At 43.1% G+C, this 20,178-nt stretch overlaps 1 protein-coding gene across 2 annotated transcripts in view; it reads right to left on the bottom strand.

The window, feature by feature from the left end:
- Positions 1-19,775, bottom strand: part of LPXN (leupaxin) — a 43,227-nt gene extending 23,452 nt beyond the window's left edge. The window contains exons 1-3 of one of the 2 annotated variants that reach the window (XM_055547212.1): positions 19,681-19,775; positions 12,431-12,588; positions 4,403-4,449 (exon numbers count right to left, since the gene is read on the bottom strand). In XM_055547212.1, coding sequence (XP_055403187.1) covers positions 4,403-4,449; positions 12,431-12,588; positions 19,681-19,693 — 218 coding nt within the window. In that variant the 5' untranslated portion in view covers positions 19,694-19,775. Of the gene's footprint in view, positions 1-4,402; positions 4,450-12,430; positions 12,589-19,680 lie in introns of those variants that run through there. The other variant, XM_055547213.1, reaches the window with a different exon arrangement.
- Between the last annotated feature and the right edge of the window lie 403 nt (positions 19,776-20,178).

Raw genomic sequence — 20,178 nt, forward strand, 5'->3', positions numbered from 1 at the left:
GCTAACTAGACGCCTTGTGCAGTGTAGAAAGAAAGAGAGATCATTGTCATAATACCCTAGGAGTAACTGAGTCGACAGTATCAACTTCTAAATAAGAAAGGAAAGACCTCTTGAAGTGTCAATGATGACTTCACTACAGGAAACGCTCCTGAAAAGAGAGAAACCCTCAAATCAGAGCTCCTTTGATTTCTCCCTCCATCTCTAAGATGATGCGTGCTTGCTAAGTCGCTTCTGTCGTGTCTGACTCTCTGTGATCCCCTGGACTGTAGCGCCCCACCCCCCATCCAGGCTCCTCTGTTCATGGGATTCTCCAGGCAAGAGTACTGGAGTGGGCGGCCAAGCCCTTCTCCAGGGGATCTTCCCAACCCAGGGATTGAACCTGTATCTCTTAGTCTCCTGCACTGGCAGGCAGGTTCTTTACCATGGACGCCACGTGATAAAGCACATAAGTATGCCATTAGTAACAACTTCATTATGCAAAGGTCTTAATAATACCAACAGCGGTGTCAGGATGGCCGAGGGGTCTAAGGTACCAGATTTGCTGTATAGCACAGGGAGCTCAGCTCAGTGCTCTGTGATGACCGAGAGCGGCGGGCTGGAGTGGGGAAGGGTCCAGAGGGAGGAGACATATGTATACTTAGAGCCAACTCACGTTGTTGTTCAGCAGAAACAAACACAACTTTGTAAAGCAAGTATCCTCCAATTAAGAAAAAAATCCTATGATAAACCATAAAAAAAATACAAATATAAAAGTTGAGTTCAAGACTTATCAAGTGAAGGGCTTTATTTTTTCCCCTATTTATTCCTCTGCAATATGTTTATGAAATGTCCCTCCCTATTCTTAACTAAAATTATTTTGGGTCATATAAAAGATATATTTCTAAAAATCATCATATTGTTATATCCACATCTGGTATTGAACATACTTTCAAGGTTGAAAGTAATGTTTGAAAAAAAAAAAAGAAAGTAATGTTTGGTTAATTTAAGTAAGTCAGAGGGAATGCTGGAAACAGCAAGCAGGAATCTTGCTTCTGTGTCTCATGCTTAATCTGCACACAGAAGCCTTGTGGGCTCTGAATTTTATCAGCCTCGGGTTTGGATCAGCCCGTTACATATTGACTAGGTCACCTGCATTTCATATCACTCTCCTACACAGATTGACACGGTGAGTATCGTTCAGTAGTGGTATTTGCATCGATTGAGATCTGCTCAGGAAAATTCAAAGACTGAGAGTAAGCAGAAGGAATTTAATTCAGCAATTTAACCACACGGGTGATGGAGAGCTCAGAAGCAGACAGGAAATACCGAGGGAACTCAGAGATCAGGTTCAGCAAGGAGCCATTAGGTCAAAGGCACAAAACGAAGAGGCAAAGTTACCAGACCCCAGGAGCCCAGGTTCCCAGGCAGAGGAGGGAATCAGAAGCCATAAAAGGAGATACAACTGCTGTCAGAGACACTGTGGAGAGAGAGAGACTGGGCGAGCCCACGCCCTAAACGGCCTTGCCTTGCACCCCTCTCCCCCCAGCACCCTCACCTGCCCGGCCCAGTCTCTGCACAGCGCCTTCCATTGTTTGCAGCCGGTGGGAGCCTACTGAGCTGGAGCTGGTAAAACCCCACCCGCAGGGGTCAGCTCTCCTGGCCCAAAGATCTGTGTGTGTGTGTGAGTAACTCAGTCTTGTCCAACTCTTTGTGACCCCATGGACTGTGGCCCTTCAGGCTCCTCTGCCCATGGAATTTTCCAGGCAAGAACACTGGAGTGGGCTGCCATTTCCTTCTCCCCAAAGATCTGTACTTAGAGGAAAGGCGCCGGGATCAGTGGGTCACGAGGCCAGATACACGGCAAAGTGGCTGCAGGTCGGGCTGGGTTTCATACTAGATATCCCTGTGTTTACTAGCGTTTCCATTCAAGTCTTGGTTTCTTCAATATAAAAAAATATTAAATGAGAAGCTACAGTGTCAGATCAGATCAGATCAGTCGATCAGTCGTGTCCGACTCTTTGCAACCCCATGAATCGAAGCACGCCAGGCCTCCCTGTCCATCACCAACTCCCGAAGTTCACTCAGACTCACGTCCATCGAGTCAGTGATGCCATCCAGCCATCTCATCCTCTGTCGTCCCCTTCTCCTCCTGCCCCCAATCCCTCCCAGCATCAGAGTCTTTTCCAATGAGTCAACTCTTCGCATGACGTGGCCAAAGTACTGGAGTTTCAGCTTTAGCATCATTCCTTCCAAAGAAATCCCAGGGCTGATCTCCTTCAGAATGGACTGGCTGGATCTCCTTGCAGTCCAAGGGACTCTCAAGAGTCTTCTCCAGCACCACAGTTCAAAAGCATCAATTCTTCGGTGCTCAGCCTTCTTCACAGTCCAACTCTCACATCCATACAGGACCACAGGAAAAACCATAGCCTTGACTAGACGGACCTTTGTTGGCAAAGTAATGTCTCTCCTTTTGAATATGCTATCTAGGTTGGTCATAACTTTCCTTCCAAGGAGTAAGCGTCTTTTAATTTCATGGCTGCAGTCACCATCTGCAGCGATTTTGGGGCCCAGAAAAATAAAGTCTGACACTGTTTCCACTGTTTCCCCATCTATTTCCCATGAAGTGGTGGGACCGGATGCCATGATCTTCGTTTTCTGAATGTTGAGCTTTAAGCCAACTTTTTCACTCTCCACTTTCACTTTCATCAAGAGGCTTTTTAGTTCCTCTTCACTTTCTGCCATAAGGGTGGTGTCATCTGCATATCTGAGGTTATTGATATTTCTCCTGGCAATCTTGATTCCAGCTTGTGTTTCTTGCAGTCCAGCATTTCTCATGATGTACTCTGCATATAAGTTAAATAAACAGAGTGACAATATACAGCCTTGACTTACTCCTTTTCCTATTTGGAACCAGTCTGTTGTTCCATGTCCTGTTCTAACTGTTGCTTCCTGACCTGCATACAAATTTCTCAAGAGGCAGATCAGGTGGCCTGGTATTCCCATCTCTTTCAGAATTTTCCACAGTTGATTGTGATCCACACAGTCAAAGGCTTTGGCATAGTCAATAAAGCAGAAATAGATGTTTTTCTGGAACTCTCTTGCTTTTTCCATGATCCAGCGGATATTGGCAATTTTATCTCTGGTTCCTCTGCCTTTTCTAAAGCCAGCTTGAACATCAGTGTACCACGTACTTAATGTTTTGCCTTTTTTTTTTTCTTTTTACAAAGGAAAGAGATGGGAAGGCCTAAGGGGCACACCCAGCAGGCAGCTTCCTAGGACTGGAATAAGCTGGCAATACATATTAGTAAGTTGGCTTCACTCTGACATGAACAGAAAGCCCCCTAAGATGGGAAGTCGTGCCAAGGCTTCAGAAGAGAGCACAGGCCCTCCTTGTATCTTTGTGCCATGTGTGAGTTACTGGTTGCAATTCTGAAACCACGCTCATGTGGTGTATTTCTCTTCACCAAGCGTGAAGCTTTAGCATTTACATTTTAAACCCTTTGATTTGTTTCCCAGAATGCTGTCTAATTTTTTTTTTTTAAATTTCAAGCTATAACTGAAGAGAGAACAGAAACAGTGGCCCCTTAATTTTTTAGATCGTCAAACTCTGCCTTGGCCAGAAAAAATCATTTAGTAAGTAGAATCTGCAGCAATATGTAACTTTTATTAAAAGGAAATCCCTCCACCGCTAAATAAATGTTGAGTAACCCTGAAAATTCATTGGAAGGATTGCTACTGAAGCTGAAGCTCCAATACTTTGGCCACCTGATGCAAGGAGTTGGCTCATTGGAAAAGACCCTGATGCTGAGAAAGATTGAAGGCAAAGGAGAAGGGGGCGACAGAGGATGAGATGGTTGGATGGCATCACTGACTCAATGGACATGAATTTGAGCAAATTCCGGGAGACAGTAAAGGACAGAGGAGCCTGGCATGCTGCAGTCCATGGGGTTGCAGAGAGTCAGACACGACTTAGCAACAGAACAAAACCCACATATATTCATCAATCTGCCATGGAAACCCACTGTCTTAGTTCGGCCCTGATCCTAGCTCTGATTTTGTCAGCGTCTTGCTGACTTTCTTTGGCTGTTTTCTCTTTAGTGAACAGAAGCTCGGTGTCTGGAACAGCTGGGTCGCAGCACCTGTGCTGACTCGGGCTGTTTACATTTTGTCAGGAGGTAAAGGAAACAACAGCGCCCACCCGCGCGGAGGAGAAGATGACCCGTCTGGAAGCCAGGCTCCCTGAGAACCTGGAACGTGTCAGCGGGCAGAACTCTACCACTGCTCACAGACCGTGGAATGAGGGAAGGGAAATAGGAACGCTACTAACAAACACTTGAGAAAGCAAATGATGGCCCAAACATAGGTTGGTAACAATTCTCTAGTAGCCTTCATGTTTAAAATATTTAATTAAAAAGAAAAATACCTGTAGACATTGGGTCCCTGGATTTCGGTAGTATACACAAGCTGCACCTAAGACATGCAAGTGACAGAGAAGAAGTAAGAATGAATTTCTCATTATTTGCATGTTGGATACACAACAAAGTCCCACGGTAAAGCACAGGGAGCTATATTCAGTATCCTGTGATAAACCATCATGGCAAAGAATATGAAAAACAGATAATACATACATACATGTGTGTAGATGATAACTGAATCCCGTTGCTGCACATCAGGAAGTAACATAACATTGTAGATCAACTACGCTTCAATAAAAATTTTTAATAAAAGATAAATTTAAAAAGAATCCTAGTACTTACCCACAGCCAGAGTTAGAAGATGTTTGGAGCTTCTAAAGGGGACTGATGACTAGCATATGTCAAATCTTTCACAAGGCAGAGGAGTAGCAGCCATCCCATAGAGAAAGGCCAAATTCTCAGCACAGCAGCTGCCTTGTGAACAAATACAGGGACCACCCAACCCACCCCGCCCTCAAAGCACTGAAACAGGGACGTCACCCCTCGCAGAAAAGAACCACAAAACAACATGAGTCAGGGAGAAGCCCCTTGAACTATACAGGACGGAGTCGGGGAAGAGTACAACGCAGTTCAATTTAACACACGGGAAAAAATAAGGAGTGACTCTAAAGGGTAGCTGACCCGTAGTTTATTTCATGAGCATATATTTATTAAGTGCCTGTCAGGTGTGAGGGCTAGGGGATGCAGGAGTCAAAAAATAAAACAAAAGAATAGAAATTGTTCCTGAGCCTTACATTATGGTGGTGAGAGACAGATGATTAATATGTAAAAAAATAATAAACATTAATGATGGGTAGGAGATAAGAAAGGGCCTTCCCTGGTGGTTCACTGCTAAAGAATCACCTGCCAACACAGGACATGCAGGTTTGATCCCCAGGTCAGGAAGTTCCCCTGGAGAAGGAAATGGCCACCCGTGCCAGTATTCTTGCCTGGGAGACCCCATGGATGGAGAAGCCTGGGGGGAGCCTATAATCCATGGGGTCACAGAGAGTCAGACGCTCCTTAGAGACCAAACAACAACAAGGGAGATGAGGAAAGGGGGAGGGATGGCGTCCACCGATATACTGGTTGGGAAGGAGCGCTTGGGCAGGGCCTTAAGGGAAGGACACTGTGCAGATGTCACGGGCACCGCGGTCGAGCACCTACGTGGCCTGAGTAGAGTGCGCCAATGAGACAAGAAGAGTCAGGGCCCAGTTCATGCAGCTCGGTGAGCACATACTTTATTATTCAGACTGGGACACCTTTGAGAGTGACGTGAGGTGGAAGTCGCTCAGTCCTGTCCGGCTCTTTGTGACCCCGTGGACTATACAGTCCATGGAATTGTCCAGACCAGAACGCTGGAGTGGGCAGCCATTCCCTTCTCCAGGGGATCTTCCCAACCCAGGGATCCAACCCAGGACTCCGGCATTACAGGCGGATTCTTTACCAGCGAGCCACCAGGGAAGTCCTTGCAAGTGAAAGAGAGTACTAAAAATAACTAATATTACATTAATTTTTAAAATGTGTATTTATAGGCCAATATTTTTATTTTATCATATTGGTAGACCTATCAACTAATTCTACTCAAAATAAAATTTTCTAGAACATTTTAAAATGACACATAGCTATGAACATGAAAGCAAAAATTTTTTTTAAACTTTTTATATTGATTACTTGAGCATTTTAAAATGGCACAAGTAAACATTTTTGAGATATATGTATGCATATCTTAATTGGCTACTTAGCCATTGTTGTCTTTAACATCAGGATGCTAAAATTTTTCTGAAAAAATGCCTTTTTTCAACATGATCTTATTTATTTTTACCCTTTTTATTAAATTTCAGTCTTCTTTGAAGCTGTGTTTTATGGTTAATATATCTGAAATTGTTGACACTGTTTCTCCATAGCCCATAATAATTTTAATTGAGAAGATACTCCCTGTCTAGATGGTGATGAACCTTTAAGTTTGGAGCAGATTCTGCTGAGTGGAAGATATCCTCAATCCTATTTTTTGTATTAAAATGTGCAAATATTTCAGCTCCAATATTTTCACACGTGCAGTATTTCTGCCTCCATTCAGCACAACTTTCTTCGATATTTTTACAAGACAGAGGTCTTAAATGATGCCTTCTAACGTTTCATCAAATGTAGATACTGCAAAATCATAGGCCTTCACAATTTCAACCCATTCTGATGGGAATATAAATTTATTCAACTAAAATCAGGAGGTCCATCAAAGTTGAGATGTTTCCAAAACATGATTTTCAAATTAGGTCATGAAAATGTTTGAGGGCTCATCTTTTGATTGGTTCATTTCCTCCCAGGCTTTTGTAAGGAGAAATCTGAGCTACTTCCTTTTTGCAAACTTTGTTGCACATAATTGCAACTTGTTTAAAAACTTCAAAAGCTGAATTTTCATGCTACATGCATTAAATAATCTGATTAAATATTTCCAACTGATTTTGCCCATAACATGGCCTCTATTGAGGTTGCTTTACAAAGTGACTTTTCAAAGGCTCAGACATTTATAAAACCCAGTTGATGGCAGGCAATGAATAGAGAAAATATATACAGCCATGCTAATATATATTTTTAGATTCAACAACAGCTTCTGTCACAAAAGTTTTGTAGATGAGATACACACACACACACACACCCTGATTTTGTGTGTGTGTGTGTGTGAGTGTGTGTGTGCACATGTGATAAGTTGCTCAGGCATGTCTAACTCTTTTTGACCCCACGGACTGTAGCTCACCAGGCTCCTCTGTCCTTGGGATTTCTCAGGCGAGAATACTGAAGTGGGTTGCCATTTCCTTCTCCACTGATTGTGTGTAAATATATATAGAGAGAGACTTTGTAAATTTTAAGAACCACAGTTTCTATTCTGATTGGTAGAATACAGAAGCTTATTTGGATGCAGTCATGAATTTTATGCACATCACGACCAGTTCCAACTACCTATCCGCTCCACAGGCTTTCAAGTATGAAAAAAACATTGATTTTACCATTAGGCTGTGCTCCATCAAAATTTGTATCAGCATTATCACCCCCTCAAAACAACATTGATCTCCATTGTTGAACCTTTCAACTAAATTTACAATGGCATTAGCAATATCAGATGTTTCATTTTAGACAGAAGAATAAACTTCTAAGTACTTTTCTGTGGTCCTTTGAATGAGCTGTAACAATTAAACCAATTTGGAACTGAAGTTTCTAATTGAGGCCTCTAACTGATTTAATCTGACATTATCTGGTGGCTTGCAAAAGGAGTCAATTAATTATCACTAGTTCACTTTAGTTACAAGCACAAGAAAACTTAGAATTGAAAATGAGCAAAATTAATTGAGGAGAGTCATTTGGTCCTATGGCAGGTGTGTATCACAAGGGCATGTAAACACACCTCCTGCAGCTTCACATACTGAATCATCACCTGGCACGTTCTTCTTAAGTATTAACTTCTCAAAACCAAAACTACACGTTTAATTGTCTTAAGAAAGTTGATGATCGGACTCCTCTGGTGATCCAGTGGTTAAGAATCTGCCTGCCAAGCAGGGAACACAGGTTCAATCCTTGGACAAATGCTGAGCCCAGGTGCCCCAGTCTTGAAGCCTGCACTCCCTACAGTCCTTGACGAGAGAAGGCCCACCGAAACTAGAGAAAAACCAGCAGCAATGAAGACCCAGCACAACCGATGAATACATCATAAAGCTTTTTTAAAAAGAAGAGATGATGATGAGTGTGTATTCTGCACAAAGTATTTGTTCAACTTTGTTAATATTTACCATCCAACATGGGGCAGCAGGGAGTAGAAATATCATTGTCGGTTCAAAAACCAGAAGACACAAATATTATGAAGAAGCATCAAGATCTACTTCAAAAGTTAAGCATAAATAGATTCCACTTAGGGGGTAGATGCTTAAGCACTGGACCACCAGAGGAGTCCCAAACATCAACTTTATTGAGACAGTTAAACGTGTAGTTTTGGTTTTGGTTTGGATTTGGGCCAAATGCTGCTGGAAGTGTTCATTACAGAATTTAAAAACATTACCAAATAATAAAATTAACATCTTTAATATACAATCAGTGACAAAACTGCTTTAACTAGAACACTGGATCATGGAAAAAGCAAGAGAGTTCCAGAAAAACATCTATCTCTGCTTTATTGACTATACCAAAGCCTTTGACTGTGTGGATCACAATAAACTGTGGAAAATTCTTCAAGAGATGGGAATACCAGACCACCTGATCTGCCTCTTGAGAAATTTGTATGCAGGTCAGGAAGCAACAGTTAGAACAGGACATGGAACAACAGACTGGTTCCAAATAGGAAAAGGAGTAAGTCAAGGCTGTATATTGTCACCCTGCTTATTTAACATATGCAGAGTACATCATGAGAAATGCTGGACTGGAAGAAACACAAGCTGGAATCAAGATTGCCAGGAGAAATATCAATAACCTCACATATGCAGATGACACCACCCTTATGGCAGAAAGTGAAGAGGAACTAAAAAGCCTCTTGATGAAAGTGAAAGAGGAGAGTGAAAATGTTGGCTTAAAGCTCAACATTCAGAAAACGAAGATCATGGCACCCGGTCCCATCACTTCATGGAAAATAGATGGGGAAACAGTGGAAACAGCGTCAGACTTTATTTTTCTGGGCTCCAAAATCACTGCAGATGGTGACTGCAGCCATGAAATTAAAAGACGCTTACTCCTTGGAAGGAAAGTTATGACCAACCTAGATAGCATATTCAAAAGGAGAGACATTACTTTGCCAACAAAGGTTCATCTAGTCAAGGCTATGAGTTGGACTGTGAAGAAGGCTGAGCACTGAAGAATTGATGCTTTTGAACTGTGGTGTTGGAGAAGACTCTTGAGAGTCCCTTGGACTGCAAGGAGATCCAGCCAGTCCATTCTGAAGGAGATCAGCCCTGTGATTTCTTTGGAAGGAATGATGCTAAAGCTGAAACTCCAGTACTTTGGCCACCTCATGTGAAGAGTTGACTCATTAGAAAAGACTCTGATGCTGGGAGGGATTGGGGGCAAGAGGAGAAGGGGACGACAGAGGATGAGATGGCTGGATGGCATCACTGACTCTATGGACATGAGTCTGAGTGAACTCTGGGAGTTGGTGATGGACAGGGAGGCCTGGTGTGCTGCGATTCATGGGGTCGCAAAGAGTCGGACACAACTGAGCGACTGATCTGATCTGTACTCTATGGCAAGAGTGCTCAGCCTCTGTTTCTTCAGCAAGATGTGTATGACGTTAAGCCACAGTTTCCTGTATTTCTCTCTGACCCTGAGGAGACTCTCTGAATCTCACAGATTATCTCACAGACCACAGCAGGGCACAAGCAGTGCTATGACAAGCGGCCAGCAGGGGAAAAAATACCTCCTCATTTTTCTTGCCACCACTTAAACCCAGAGGAGTCAGCACCACTGACTGCTGTGCTTGAGCTCTGGCTGTAACAGCAGCACCATGAGCATCACCCTCCAAAGGGTGCTGCCAGTTAGATTTTGTCTTAACAGGATCAGGAAATGAGAGACTAGTCATTGTCATTAGTCGTCTCTTAGATCCTAGACCTCGCTTGTAGCTCAGTTGGCAAAGAATTCACCTACAATGCAGAAGACCCAAGCTCCATCCCTGTGTGGCAAAGATCCCCTGGAGGAGGAAATGGCAACCCACTCCAGTGTTCTTTCCTGGAGAATCCCATGGACAGAGGAGCCTGGTGGATTACAGTCCATGGGGTCACCAAGAGTCGATCATGACTTAGCGACTAAACCACATCTATTAGATCCAGCTATAATTAAAACTGAACATTCAAAAAACAAAGATCATGGCATCTGGTCCCATCATTTCATGGCAAATAGATGGGGAAAAAATGGAAACAGTGACAGATTTTGTTTTCTTGGGCTCCAAAATCACTGTGGACGGTGACTGCAGCCATGAAATTAAGAGATCCTTGCTCCTTGGAAGAAAAGCTATGACAAACCTAAACAGTGTATTAAAAAGCAGAGACATCGTTTTGCTGATAAAGGTCCATAGAGTCAAAGTTATGGTTTTTCCCGTAGTCATGTATGGATGTGAGAGGTGGACCATAAAGAAGGCTGAGCACAAAGAATTGAGGCTTTTGAACTGTGGTGTTGGAGAAGACTCTTGAGAGTCCCTTGGACTGCAAGGAGATCCGACCAGTCCATCCTAAAGGAAATCAGTCTTGAATATTCATTGGAAGGACTAATGCTGAAGCTGAAACTTCAATACTTTGGCCACCTGATTCGAAGAGCTGACTCATTTGAAAAGACCCTGATTCAGGGAAAGATTGAGGGCAGGAGGAGAAGGGGCTGAAAGAGGATGAGATGGCTGGATGGCATCACCGACTCGATGGACACGGGTATGAGCAAGCTCCAGGAGAGCGTGAACAGGGAAGCCAGGCGTGCTGCAGTTCATGGGGCTGCAAAGGGTCAGACAGGACTCAGTGACTGAACAACAGCAATAATAAAATAAGGACTCCGCTCACGGCACATGTGTTTTATATACTCCCACAGGAGACTGTGAGAGAAGCCAGAAGAACCAAATGGGGGTTTATAATCCATGCTGGCTTACTTTAAAGCTAATACTAATCTTTAAAATTTCACAAAAATATGGAAAATCTGGGGTAAAAGGTAAAGTCAATAAGAGGATGTCAAGAAAATAAGCAAAAACCCAGGTTCTTCCAAGTGAACCAAGACATATGGTCACCCATGAATCAGGTCGGTGTGAAGACTGTGGCTTTTTACTGCAAATGAGACGAGAATTCATCGCGGGGTTCTGAGTAGGAGAATGAGGTGATTTGATTTAAGTGTTACAGGATTACCCTGACTGCAATTTGGAGAAGAAATTGCAGGGGGTCAGGTGAGGGGGCCAGTTAGGAGTCTATGGCTATACCTCACAGTGAGAACAGAGACAATGGCTCCCCAGAAGAGAGAAATGCGTGTCCTGAAAACTGTACCGGCATAGCTGGAAGGAAGAGCGGTTAAAGAGGAAGCCTTCCCACAGGCCCGGATTTCAAGTCTGCGCTACTGGTGACCATACGGTGTGCAAGGATGGGTCAGCATACCGTAGTTCAGGGGCTTCCCTGTGCTACAGTGCTTAAGACTCCGCTCTTCCAGTGCAGGACGCACAGGTTCAAACCCTGGCCGGGAAACTAAGATCCCACGTACAGAACAGTGTGGCCCAAAAGAAAACAAATCATCGTTCAGAAACACCAGATATGAAAAGCATCTTCTTGATTCCTCCTGTAGTAACCCATTCTCACCAAGTAAGCTTCTAATTATAAAGTAGATGCATGTAGACTTATCCATAGGGAAGGATATATATCAACATGTATCAACAAATGTTATTCGTATCTGCTCTACTTGATCCTTTAAATTCTAACCAGAAGTTAATAAATTGGATTTCCGGGGAGGTTAATTCATAATCTTTCCTGAGCGTAGTTTTTTTGTGTTGGTTCCCTAGAGCTTCCTCACCTCTGGATATACAAATAATTGAATTTCCTAATATATTCAGCAGAAAAGAAGAGCCAGAAAGTGAATACCCTAAAAAAGCCATCCTGACAAGATTTAGCTAAACTGTCACCTGGCCTTGCCCAAGTGATCTCTGGCCTTACTGAGTGACATTCCAATCAAACTGCAACATGCATGTCTGATACCCAAATGGTGATATCAGAATATCCCAAGTGAATTACACAATACTCTGCCAGCTCCAGGCTCTAATAAGAAAAAAAAAGTTTCCAAAGACTTACTCTTCCAAGATACTTTTCTCAGAGCTCCTCCTCTTTCCAAAAACAACCACCTTTATCATTTAAAAAAAATTTTTTTTTAATTTTTAAGGAGAAGGTTTTTTCTGTCTCTTGGATATGTGATTCTCCTTTTTGCATAATTTTATTTGAGATACAATTAATTTTCAGAAATGCACTCAAATATGTATATTCAAGATACTTCAATAAATGAAAACTTACTGGAAAGGGATTCGTGTCATCAGGAATGGAAGGGACCTTTGAAGTCTCATCAAGGTTACTGTCCTTTCTGGAATGCTGATCCATGGGAGGAGAAGCTGCCTTGGAGTATTCATCACTTTCCTGGAAGGTAGAGTATTCCAGTTCCTCCAACAAGGCATCTATATCAAAAGATACAAGGGAATCATGATATGGACTATGCACATCTTCTAGAATAATTATCCTCTCGAGTACCCCTGCTACGCCGCCATTTATCTCCCTTTTCTCTTAGGTTAAGAGTTAAATCTAAACTCAAACATCCTCCCTTACTCCTTATTTGACTTCAAGAATATGGTCTGTTTTACCAGGAGATGTTTAATGCCCTCTGCATACTGTAGCCTATCTCTTATTTCCGACAGCTGCGTTCAATCACATAGTCTCACTCTACAGTTTGACTTTCTATCAGATCAGTCGCTCAGTTGTGTCCGACTCTTTGCCACCCCATGAATTGCAGCACGCCAGGCCTCCCTGTCCATCACCAACTCCCAGAGTTCACTCAGACTCACGTCCATCGAGTCAGTGATGCCATCCAGCCATCTCATCCTCTGTCGTCCCCTTCTCCTCCTGCCCCCAATCCCTCCCAGCATCAGAGTCTTTTCCAATGAGTCAACTCTTCCATGAGGTGGCCAAAGTACTGGAGTTTCAGCTTTAGCATCAGTCCTTCCAAAGAAATCCCAGGGCTGATCTCCTTCAGAATGGACTGGCTGGATCTCCTTGCAGTCCAAGGGACTCTCAAGAGCCTTCTCCAACACCACACTTCAAAAGCATCAATTCTTCAGTGCTCAGCCTTCTTCACAGTCCAACTCTCACATCCATACATGACCACAGGAAAAACCATAGCCTTGACTAGACGAACCTTTGTTGGCAAAGTAATGTCTCTGCTTTTGAATATGCTATCTAGGTTGGTCATAACTTTCCTTCCAAGGAGTAAGCGTCTTTTAATTTCATGGCTGCAGTCACCATCTGCAGTGATTTTGGAGCCCAGAGAAATAAAGTCTGACACTGTTTCCACTGTTTCCCCATCTATTTCCCATGAAGTGGTGGGACCGGATGCCATGATCTTCGTTTTCTGAATGTTGAGCTTTAAACCAACTTTTTCACTCTCCACTTTCACTTTCATCAAGAGGCTTTTGAGTTCCTCTTCACTTTGACTTTCTATATTGCCCTGTATTCATTTTTATCATTGAGAGTCGATCACCCACGAAGATCTCCAATTAGAGAAATGTAAACAGGGGCGTCCCTGGGGGTCCAGTGGCTAAGAGCCCGCACTCCCAATGCAGGGGGCCTGGTTTCAACCCCTGGTCGGGGAACTAGATCCCACACGCCGCACTGAAGAGCAAAGCTTCCACGTGTGCAACTAAGACCTGGCACAGCCAAGGAAATGAGTACATTTAAAATATATTTTTAAATTACTTTTGATTGGAGGATAATTGCTTTACAATATTGTGTTGGTTTCTGCCATATAGCAACATGAATCAGCCATAGGTATACACATGGCCCCCCTCTGGAACCTCCTTCCCACCTCCCTCCCCACCCCACCCCACTAGGCTGTCTCAGGGCAATGGATTTGAGCTCCCTGCGTCATACGGTGAATTTCCGCCAGCCGTCTAATTTCATATACACTAATGTATATGCTTGCATGCCACTCTCAGTTTTTCCCAACATCTCCAGCCCCCGCTGTGTCCACAAGCATGTTCTCTACGTCTGCATCTCCTGCTGCCCTGCAAACAGGTTCATCAGTGCCATCTTTCTAGATTCCGTATATATGCGTTCATATTTAATGTTTATCTTTCTCTTTCTGACTTACTTCTCTCTGTATAATAGACTCTAGGTGTAAATGCTACCTGTTTTCCTATCAGAAAAATATAAGCAATTATTTTACAGTTTTCCCAAACATACCAGTACAGTAAAACTGATTCTTAATCCTGATGTTTTTTTTTTTTTCCTTAATATCCCCAGCATGTAACAAAATTCTCAAGGTATTGGTACTCTGTCTTTTAAATTGTGGGGAGAAAAATGGATTGATTGGAAACATACAGCAAAATCGAACAAGATGCTTCAGTCCAAACAGTTGAAATTTGTTTCTCTTGTAGTTTTCTTAGGAGAAACCAACGGACTTTCTTGTATGAGTATTACACTATCAACTTTCTCTTTTCAGGAAATTAATAATTAATAAAATCAACACAGGACATATATTTATTTACATTATTCATATAAATATAAATTAAATATAATATGAATATATTGTATGATATATATAATAGTGATATATTTATGTATTAGCCATCCTAATACTTTGAGTCAAGTGATAGTATTGTCCTTATTTTGTAGATTAAGAAAGAGAAAAATATCTTGTGTAAGGTCACACTGCTCCTGAGTGCCAGCTGATGGCTCAGAGGGCAAAGAGTCCTCCTGCCAACGCAGGACATGCAAGGAGATGCAGCTTCAATCCCTGGATCGGGAAAATCCCCTGGAGGAGGAAATGGCAACCCAGTCCAATATTCTTGCCTGGAGAATCCCATGGACACAGGAGCCTGGTGGGCTACAGTCCACAGGTTTGCAAAGGGTCAGATATGAGCGACTAAGCACAGTCTACTGAATGCAGAACCTGGCTGATCCTGAACTATCTGATCCCTGACGTCTGCAAGTCAGAAATGCCAGACCTCTTTTCCATGTGGATTCTCTGGGTCATCTTTCCATGACATGTGCTTCTCTGAGGCTGTTTTCTCATCCACATAATGAAGCAATTGTATCACAATAGTAGTTTTTAAATTGCAGATCCACACCCAGGAGTGAACCTCCAGTGAATTTCTTATCAGAGACTGTAGCGTTTTAAACTTTACAAAACACTGGATTATATTATTCCTAAAGGATCTACCTATTGGAGAAGGAAACGGCAACCCATTCCAGTGTTCTTGCCTGGAGAATCCCAGGGACAGCGGAGCCTGGTGGGCTGCCGTCTATGGGGTTGTGCAGAGTTGGACATGACTGAAGCTCTACCTAGCTCTAAAGTCTTCAGATGGGGAAAATGAACTTTACAGGTCATTAAAAAATGATTTCATTTCCGATGTTGGGGGATGGGTATCTCTTAATGGCATAAGAAAAGATCTGACCATTTTTTTTACAAATGAAATCTTCTACAGATCTTTCTCAAGCATCTGTCTCACAAATATGTTGAATTGTATGCACCATTTTGGACATAAACAAACTGAGCTAAACTCTTCAGGGCTAATGATCCTTCAACAAATAAACTTTAGTGGAAAAGAAGAGACAGAGGAGGACCAATAGTTAAAAAAGATTCAAGAAATTTATAACTGAGTACTACTGCCTGGAAAATCCCATGGACAGAGGAGCCTGGTAGGCTGCAGTCCATGGGGTCGCAAAGAGTCAGACACGACTGAGCGACGTCCCTTTCACTTTCACACATTGGAGAAGGAAATGGCAACCCACTCCAGTGTTCTTGCCTGAGAATCCCAGGGACAGGCGAGCCTGGTGGGCTGCAGTCTATGGGGTCTCACAGAGTTGGACACGACTGAAGTGACTTAGCAGTAGCAGCAGTGGATGAATCTTAAATAAACAAGCAAGAACCAAAGAAGTAAGAATTAGAAATAGTGACTAATTTCAGTGACTGAAAATTCAATAAGTAGTAAGCACTGTTAATGTATTTCAGGTGTGACAAGGATATTTGATAATATTGTAGTTTCTGTTAATATTTTAGGTGTGATAATGGTCACTCATGACATTCAGTTCAGTTCAGTTCAGTTCAGTCGCTCAGTCGTGTCTGACTCTTTGCGACCCCATGAATTGCAGCAGGCCAGGCCTCCCTGTCCATCCAGAATTACTATTAAGAATTTTATGGATATGATATTAGGGTTACTTGCATAATTATATATATATGTTTATAGATGAAATCATACAATGCCTGAAATTACTTTAAAATAATCTAGGAGTAGAAGGAATGGGTGGATGTATAAATGAAGTAAGATTGACCAAGAGTTGTTAACTGTTTAAGGTGACTTAGGGGTACATCAGATTTAAGTATTTTTTTTCCTCTTGTAAATTTTAAAATTCTCTATAATAAAAGGTTTTTTCTTAATTTTTTAAAGAAAACTAAGATAGAAATAGAAAACAAAACTTTTTCTCTCAGACTGAATGCCAAATTTCTGAGTTCCATATTTTTATTCTGTAGCCCTCTATTAAGATACAGCTTCTTTCTTTTCTATTTCCTAAGCTTTACTGCAAACAGAAGTCATGGTTCCTCTTGGATTCAAAATAAAAAGGCATTTACAATAAAGATGAGGGGAGACAGAGGGGGGTTCAGGATGGGGAACACATGTACACCCATGGGTGATTCATGTCAATGTATGGCAGAAACCACTACAATATTGTACAGTAATTAGCCTCCAATTAAATAAATTTTAAAAAAAGATGAGGGGAGAGGGAAGACCCTCTACAAGAGAAGCAAGCCATCTTCCTAAAAGTAGGTTACCCTTTCAAGCACCAGCTAACCAGAGTTACTAAAACTCCTTTCAGTCATGAGTTAACAGCCCTTTCTCTTCCTGTTTCCTATGCGTATACATATCACCAACACTCTGAGATTATCTTGCCTTTTGGCCAGATTATGTAATTTGAAGATGACTAATTTCAGAGGATGAAATGGTTGGATGGCATCACTGACTTGATGGACATGAGTTTGAGCAAACTCCGGGAGTTAGTGATGGACAGGGAGGCCTGGCGTGCTGCAGTCCTTGGGGTCGCAACAAGTTGGACCCGACTGAGTGACTGAACTGAACTGAACTGAATTTCAAATGTATGACAAATAAGAGATTACTGCTGCAGGGTTGGGTGTATCAGACTGAAAACTCTACCATCCATTTTTATAGCCCTTTGTCTGAGGAAATCCAGCAATGTCAACATTCACAGGAAAAGAATTAAGGGAGGTCTCTTGAGTGTCTCGGTGGATTGTAATGACTTCGTTCAGAGCTACAGTTTGCTCCTGGTTCGGGTTTGGGTGAGATCTCCTGAGCGGACATAAACTGCCCACAGTGGGGGCAGTGCCGCCAAGAGGAAATACTGGCCTGCTGGGCTGACTGTCCTCCCCACTGCCTCCCCACGTGGGAGAAGGCAGACCCACCCGAGCCTTTCTGCTGGACGTTGAGCTGCCGACCGTCTGGAGGAGTGGCTGAGGCGCGGTTGTTAATGGCCTGGTGAGGTCCGGCCGCCTGGCTGGCACGCGTGAGCGCTGCCTCCAGGCCACCTGGTACTTTCTGTATTTCGGGACCAAACTCCTCTGCCATTCATCCTGCTGAGGAAATGTGAAACTGCACCAATCTATCTTTTTTTAATCTTTTAATTATCTGGGTTGTCATATTGGCTGGAACACCAGGGCCAACAGACTTCTAAAGGAACACCTTGTCACTTAATCAGGCTTTGGTTTAGTCATTTAGTCAGGTGTTCCTACCGGTGACGCTGAACAAGTTATTTTGGCTTTTTGATTCCTTATTTGAAAAAAAAGACGTGGATACTTCGTATTTCAGAGGATTGTTTGGAACACTAATGTGATTAACATATATAAAAATGTAGAGTTTCAGCTTAAGTCACTGAATAAGGATTAGTTCCCTTTCCAATTACGACATGAAAGCCATCTTTCTCTTTAGTCGGTCAGTCGTGTCTGACTCTTGCCACCCCGTGGACTGTAGCCCGCCAGGCTCCTCTGTCCATGGGATTCTCCAGGCAAGAATACTGGAGTGGGTTCCCATTTTCTTCTCCATGAAAGCCATGCTGCTAAGTCGCTTCAGTCGTGTCCGACTCTGTGCGACCCCATAGACAGCAGCCCATCAGGCTTCCCCGTCCCCGGGATTCTCTAGGCAAGAACACTGGAGTGGTTTGCCATTTCCTTCTCCAATGCATGAAAGTGAAAAGGGAAAGTGAAGTCGCTCAGTCGTGTCCGACTCTTAGCGACCCCATGGACTGCAGCCCACCAGGCTCCTCCATCCATGGGATTTTCCAGGCAAGAGTGCTGGAGTGGGTTGCCATTGCCTTCTCCTTGAAAGCCATGACATATCCCTAAAAAAGCAGAGCTGGATTTGGGTGGAACTCAGCCAAAAACATGAATCTCTCCAACCCTCACACAGGATAAGAATTGGGATTCTACGCCAAGTTCAAAATATATTCTACTCCACGTATTAAAATAGACTTTACTTCCAAAACAGTTCACATTTTAATATTAAATACCCTTTTCCTTTTCATTAACATCTCTTCCCTTCTGTAATTTGCCTTTCTTCCTTCCTCTACTCCTCTAACTCTCAAAACACGTTTTTAAAAAAAGACAATATGCAAGATTTTTTTTGTTGCTGCCATTTGCACTTTTGACATACAACCACCCAAGACACCATGGAATTATACAGCTTGGACGCTGGGTAAAGTTTAGTGACTCAGCGTTTGTAAGCATGATGGCAACAAAAATTGGCAAAGGATATGGCACGAATCCCGAGAATGACAAGCCTGACGGCACGCCCAAGGTCTGAAATCAGGGATCTCTCTGAGCAATGCGGCCCACGGTTTCAGTGCTGGTTTCAGTTGCTTTGGAGTGGAAGGAGGTATCATATTTGCAGGCCGTGGTCATCTGTTCCTTCAGAGCTGCTCTCAATAAAAAGCTTAGCAATGAAGGCGCTGGAGTAACAGTGCTGTGTCTTCTTGATTTAATGCTCAACGATGGAACAGATGAAAAACTCTGGCCTTTCTCCACCCTTTGCGGATCCCTCATTCTCACACTTCTAGTCCATTTATTCTCCTTGTAACAACCCTTTACCCAGTCCCCCCTATTTCTTCCCCCCGCAAATCACATTTCTGAACTTACCGACTCTGTAGCCCCACTATGATCTCCTCGCAGCCCCCCAAGGAGCTAAAACGCTCCTAACAAAATCACAATTTCAAGCACAATTCAGTTTGAAAATATTTGTGCAGAGTTTACTCTGTGGTTAGTACCAAATTCTTTGCCTATTGTGCCTCTAAAAACAGCAAACCCATAGTTCCCCAAAATAACATAGTTCCTCATGCTTCACTCTTGGTTGGCCTGAGGTCAGGAAAGCAGTGAAAAGAAAATCTTCCAACACTATCCTCCATCTGGCTAGAAGTCCACCCCACCACACATGGAGATGGCAGCCGAGTCTTCAATCCCTTCGAGTTGCTCCTCCAAGAAGCTCCTCACTCACCCAGTTCCTCCATTGCCTCACAGCCGAGATGCCCTGGTCCCGCACACAGGTTGTAGAGCACTGTGTTGGCATGTGCTGGAGAAGAGGACCACAAAGGGACTGAATGAGCCAGCGTGAAGCAGCCTTTATAACCCTTTTTTGGTTCCTTTATTTGCTTAGCACTTCCTCTCTTTAACCTCTGAGCTTCTTCCCTGGTAGTTCAGAGGTTAAAGCATCTGCCTGCAATGCAGGAGACCTGGGTTTGATCCCTGGGTCGGGAAGATCCCCTGGAGAAGGAAATGGCAACCCATTCCAGTATTCTTGCCTGGAGAATCCCATGGACAGAGGAGCCTGGTGGGCTACAGTCCACGGGGTCACAAAGAGTGGGACACGACTGAACGACTTCACTTTCCTCTCTTTTGATGAGATTTTTTTTTTCTTTTTTCTAAGTCAGAGTTTTAAAAACTGAGACATAGAAAGATGGGTTGTTGGATTTGAGTTCTGGTTGTGCATTGGCCA

This window comes from Bubalus kerabau, chromosome 15, assembly GCF_029407905.1.
Source record: "Bubalus kerabau isolate K-KA32 ecotype Philippines breed swamp buffalo chromosome 15, PCC_UOA_SB_1v2, whole genome shotgun sequence".
NCBI lineage: Eukaryota > Metazoa > Chordata > Mammalia > Artiodactyla > Bovidae > Bubalus > Bubalus kerabau.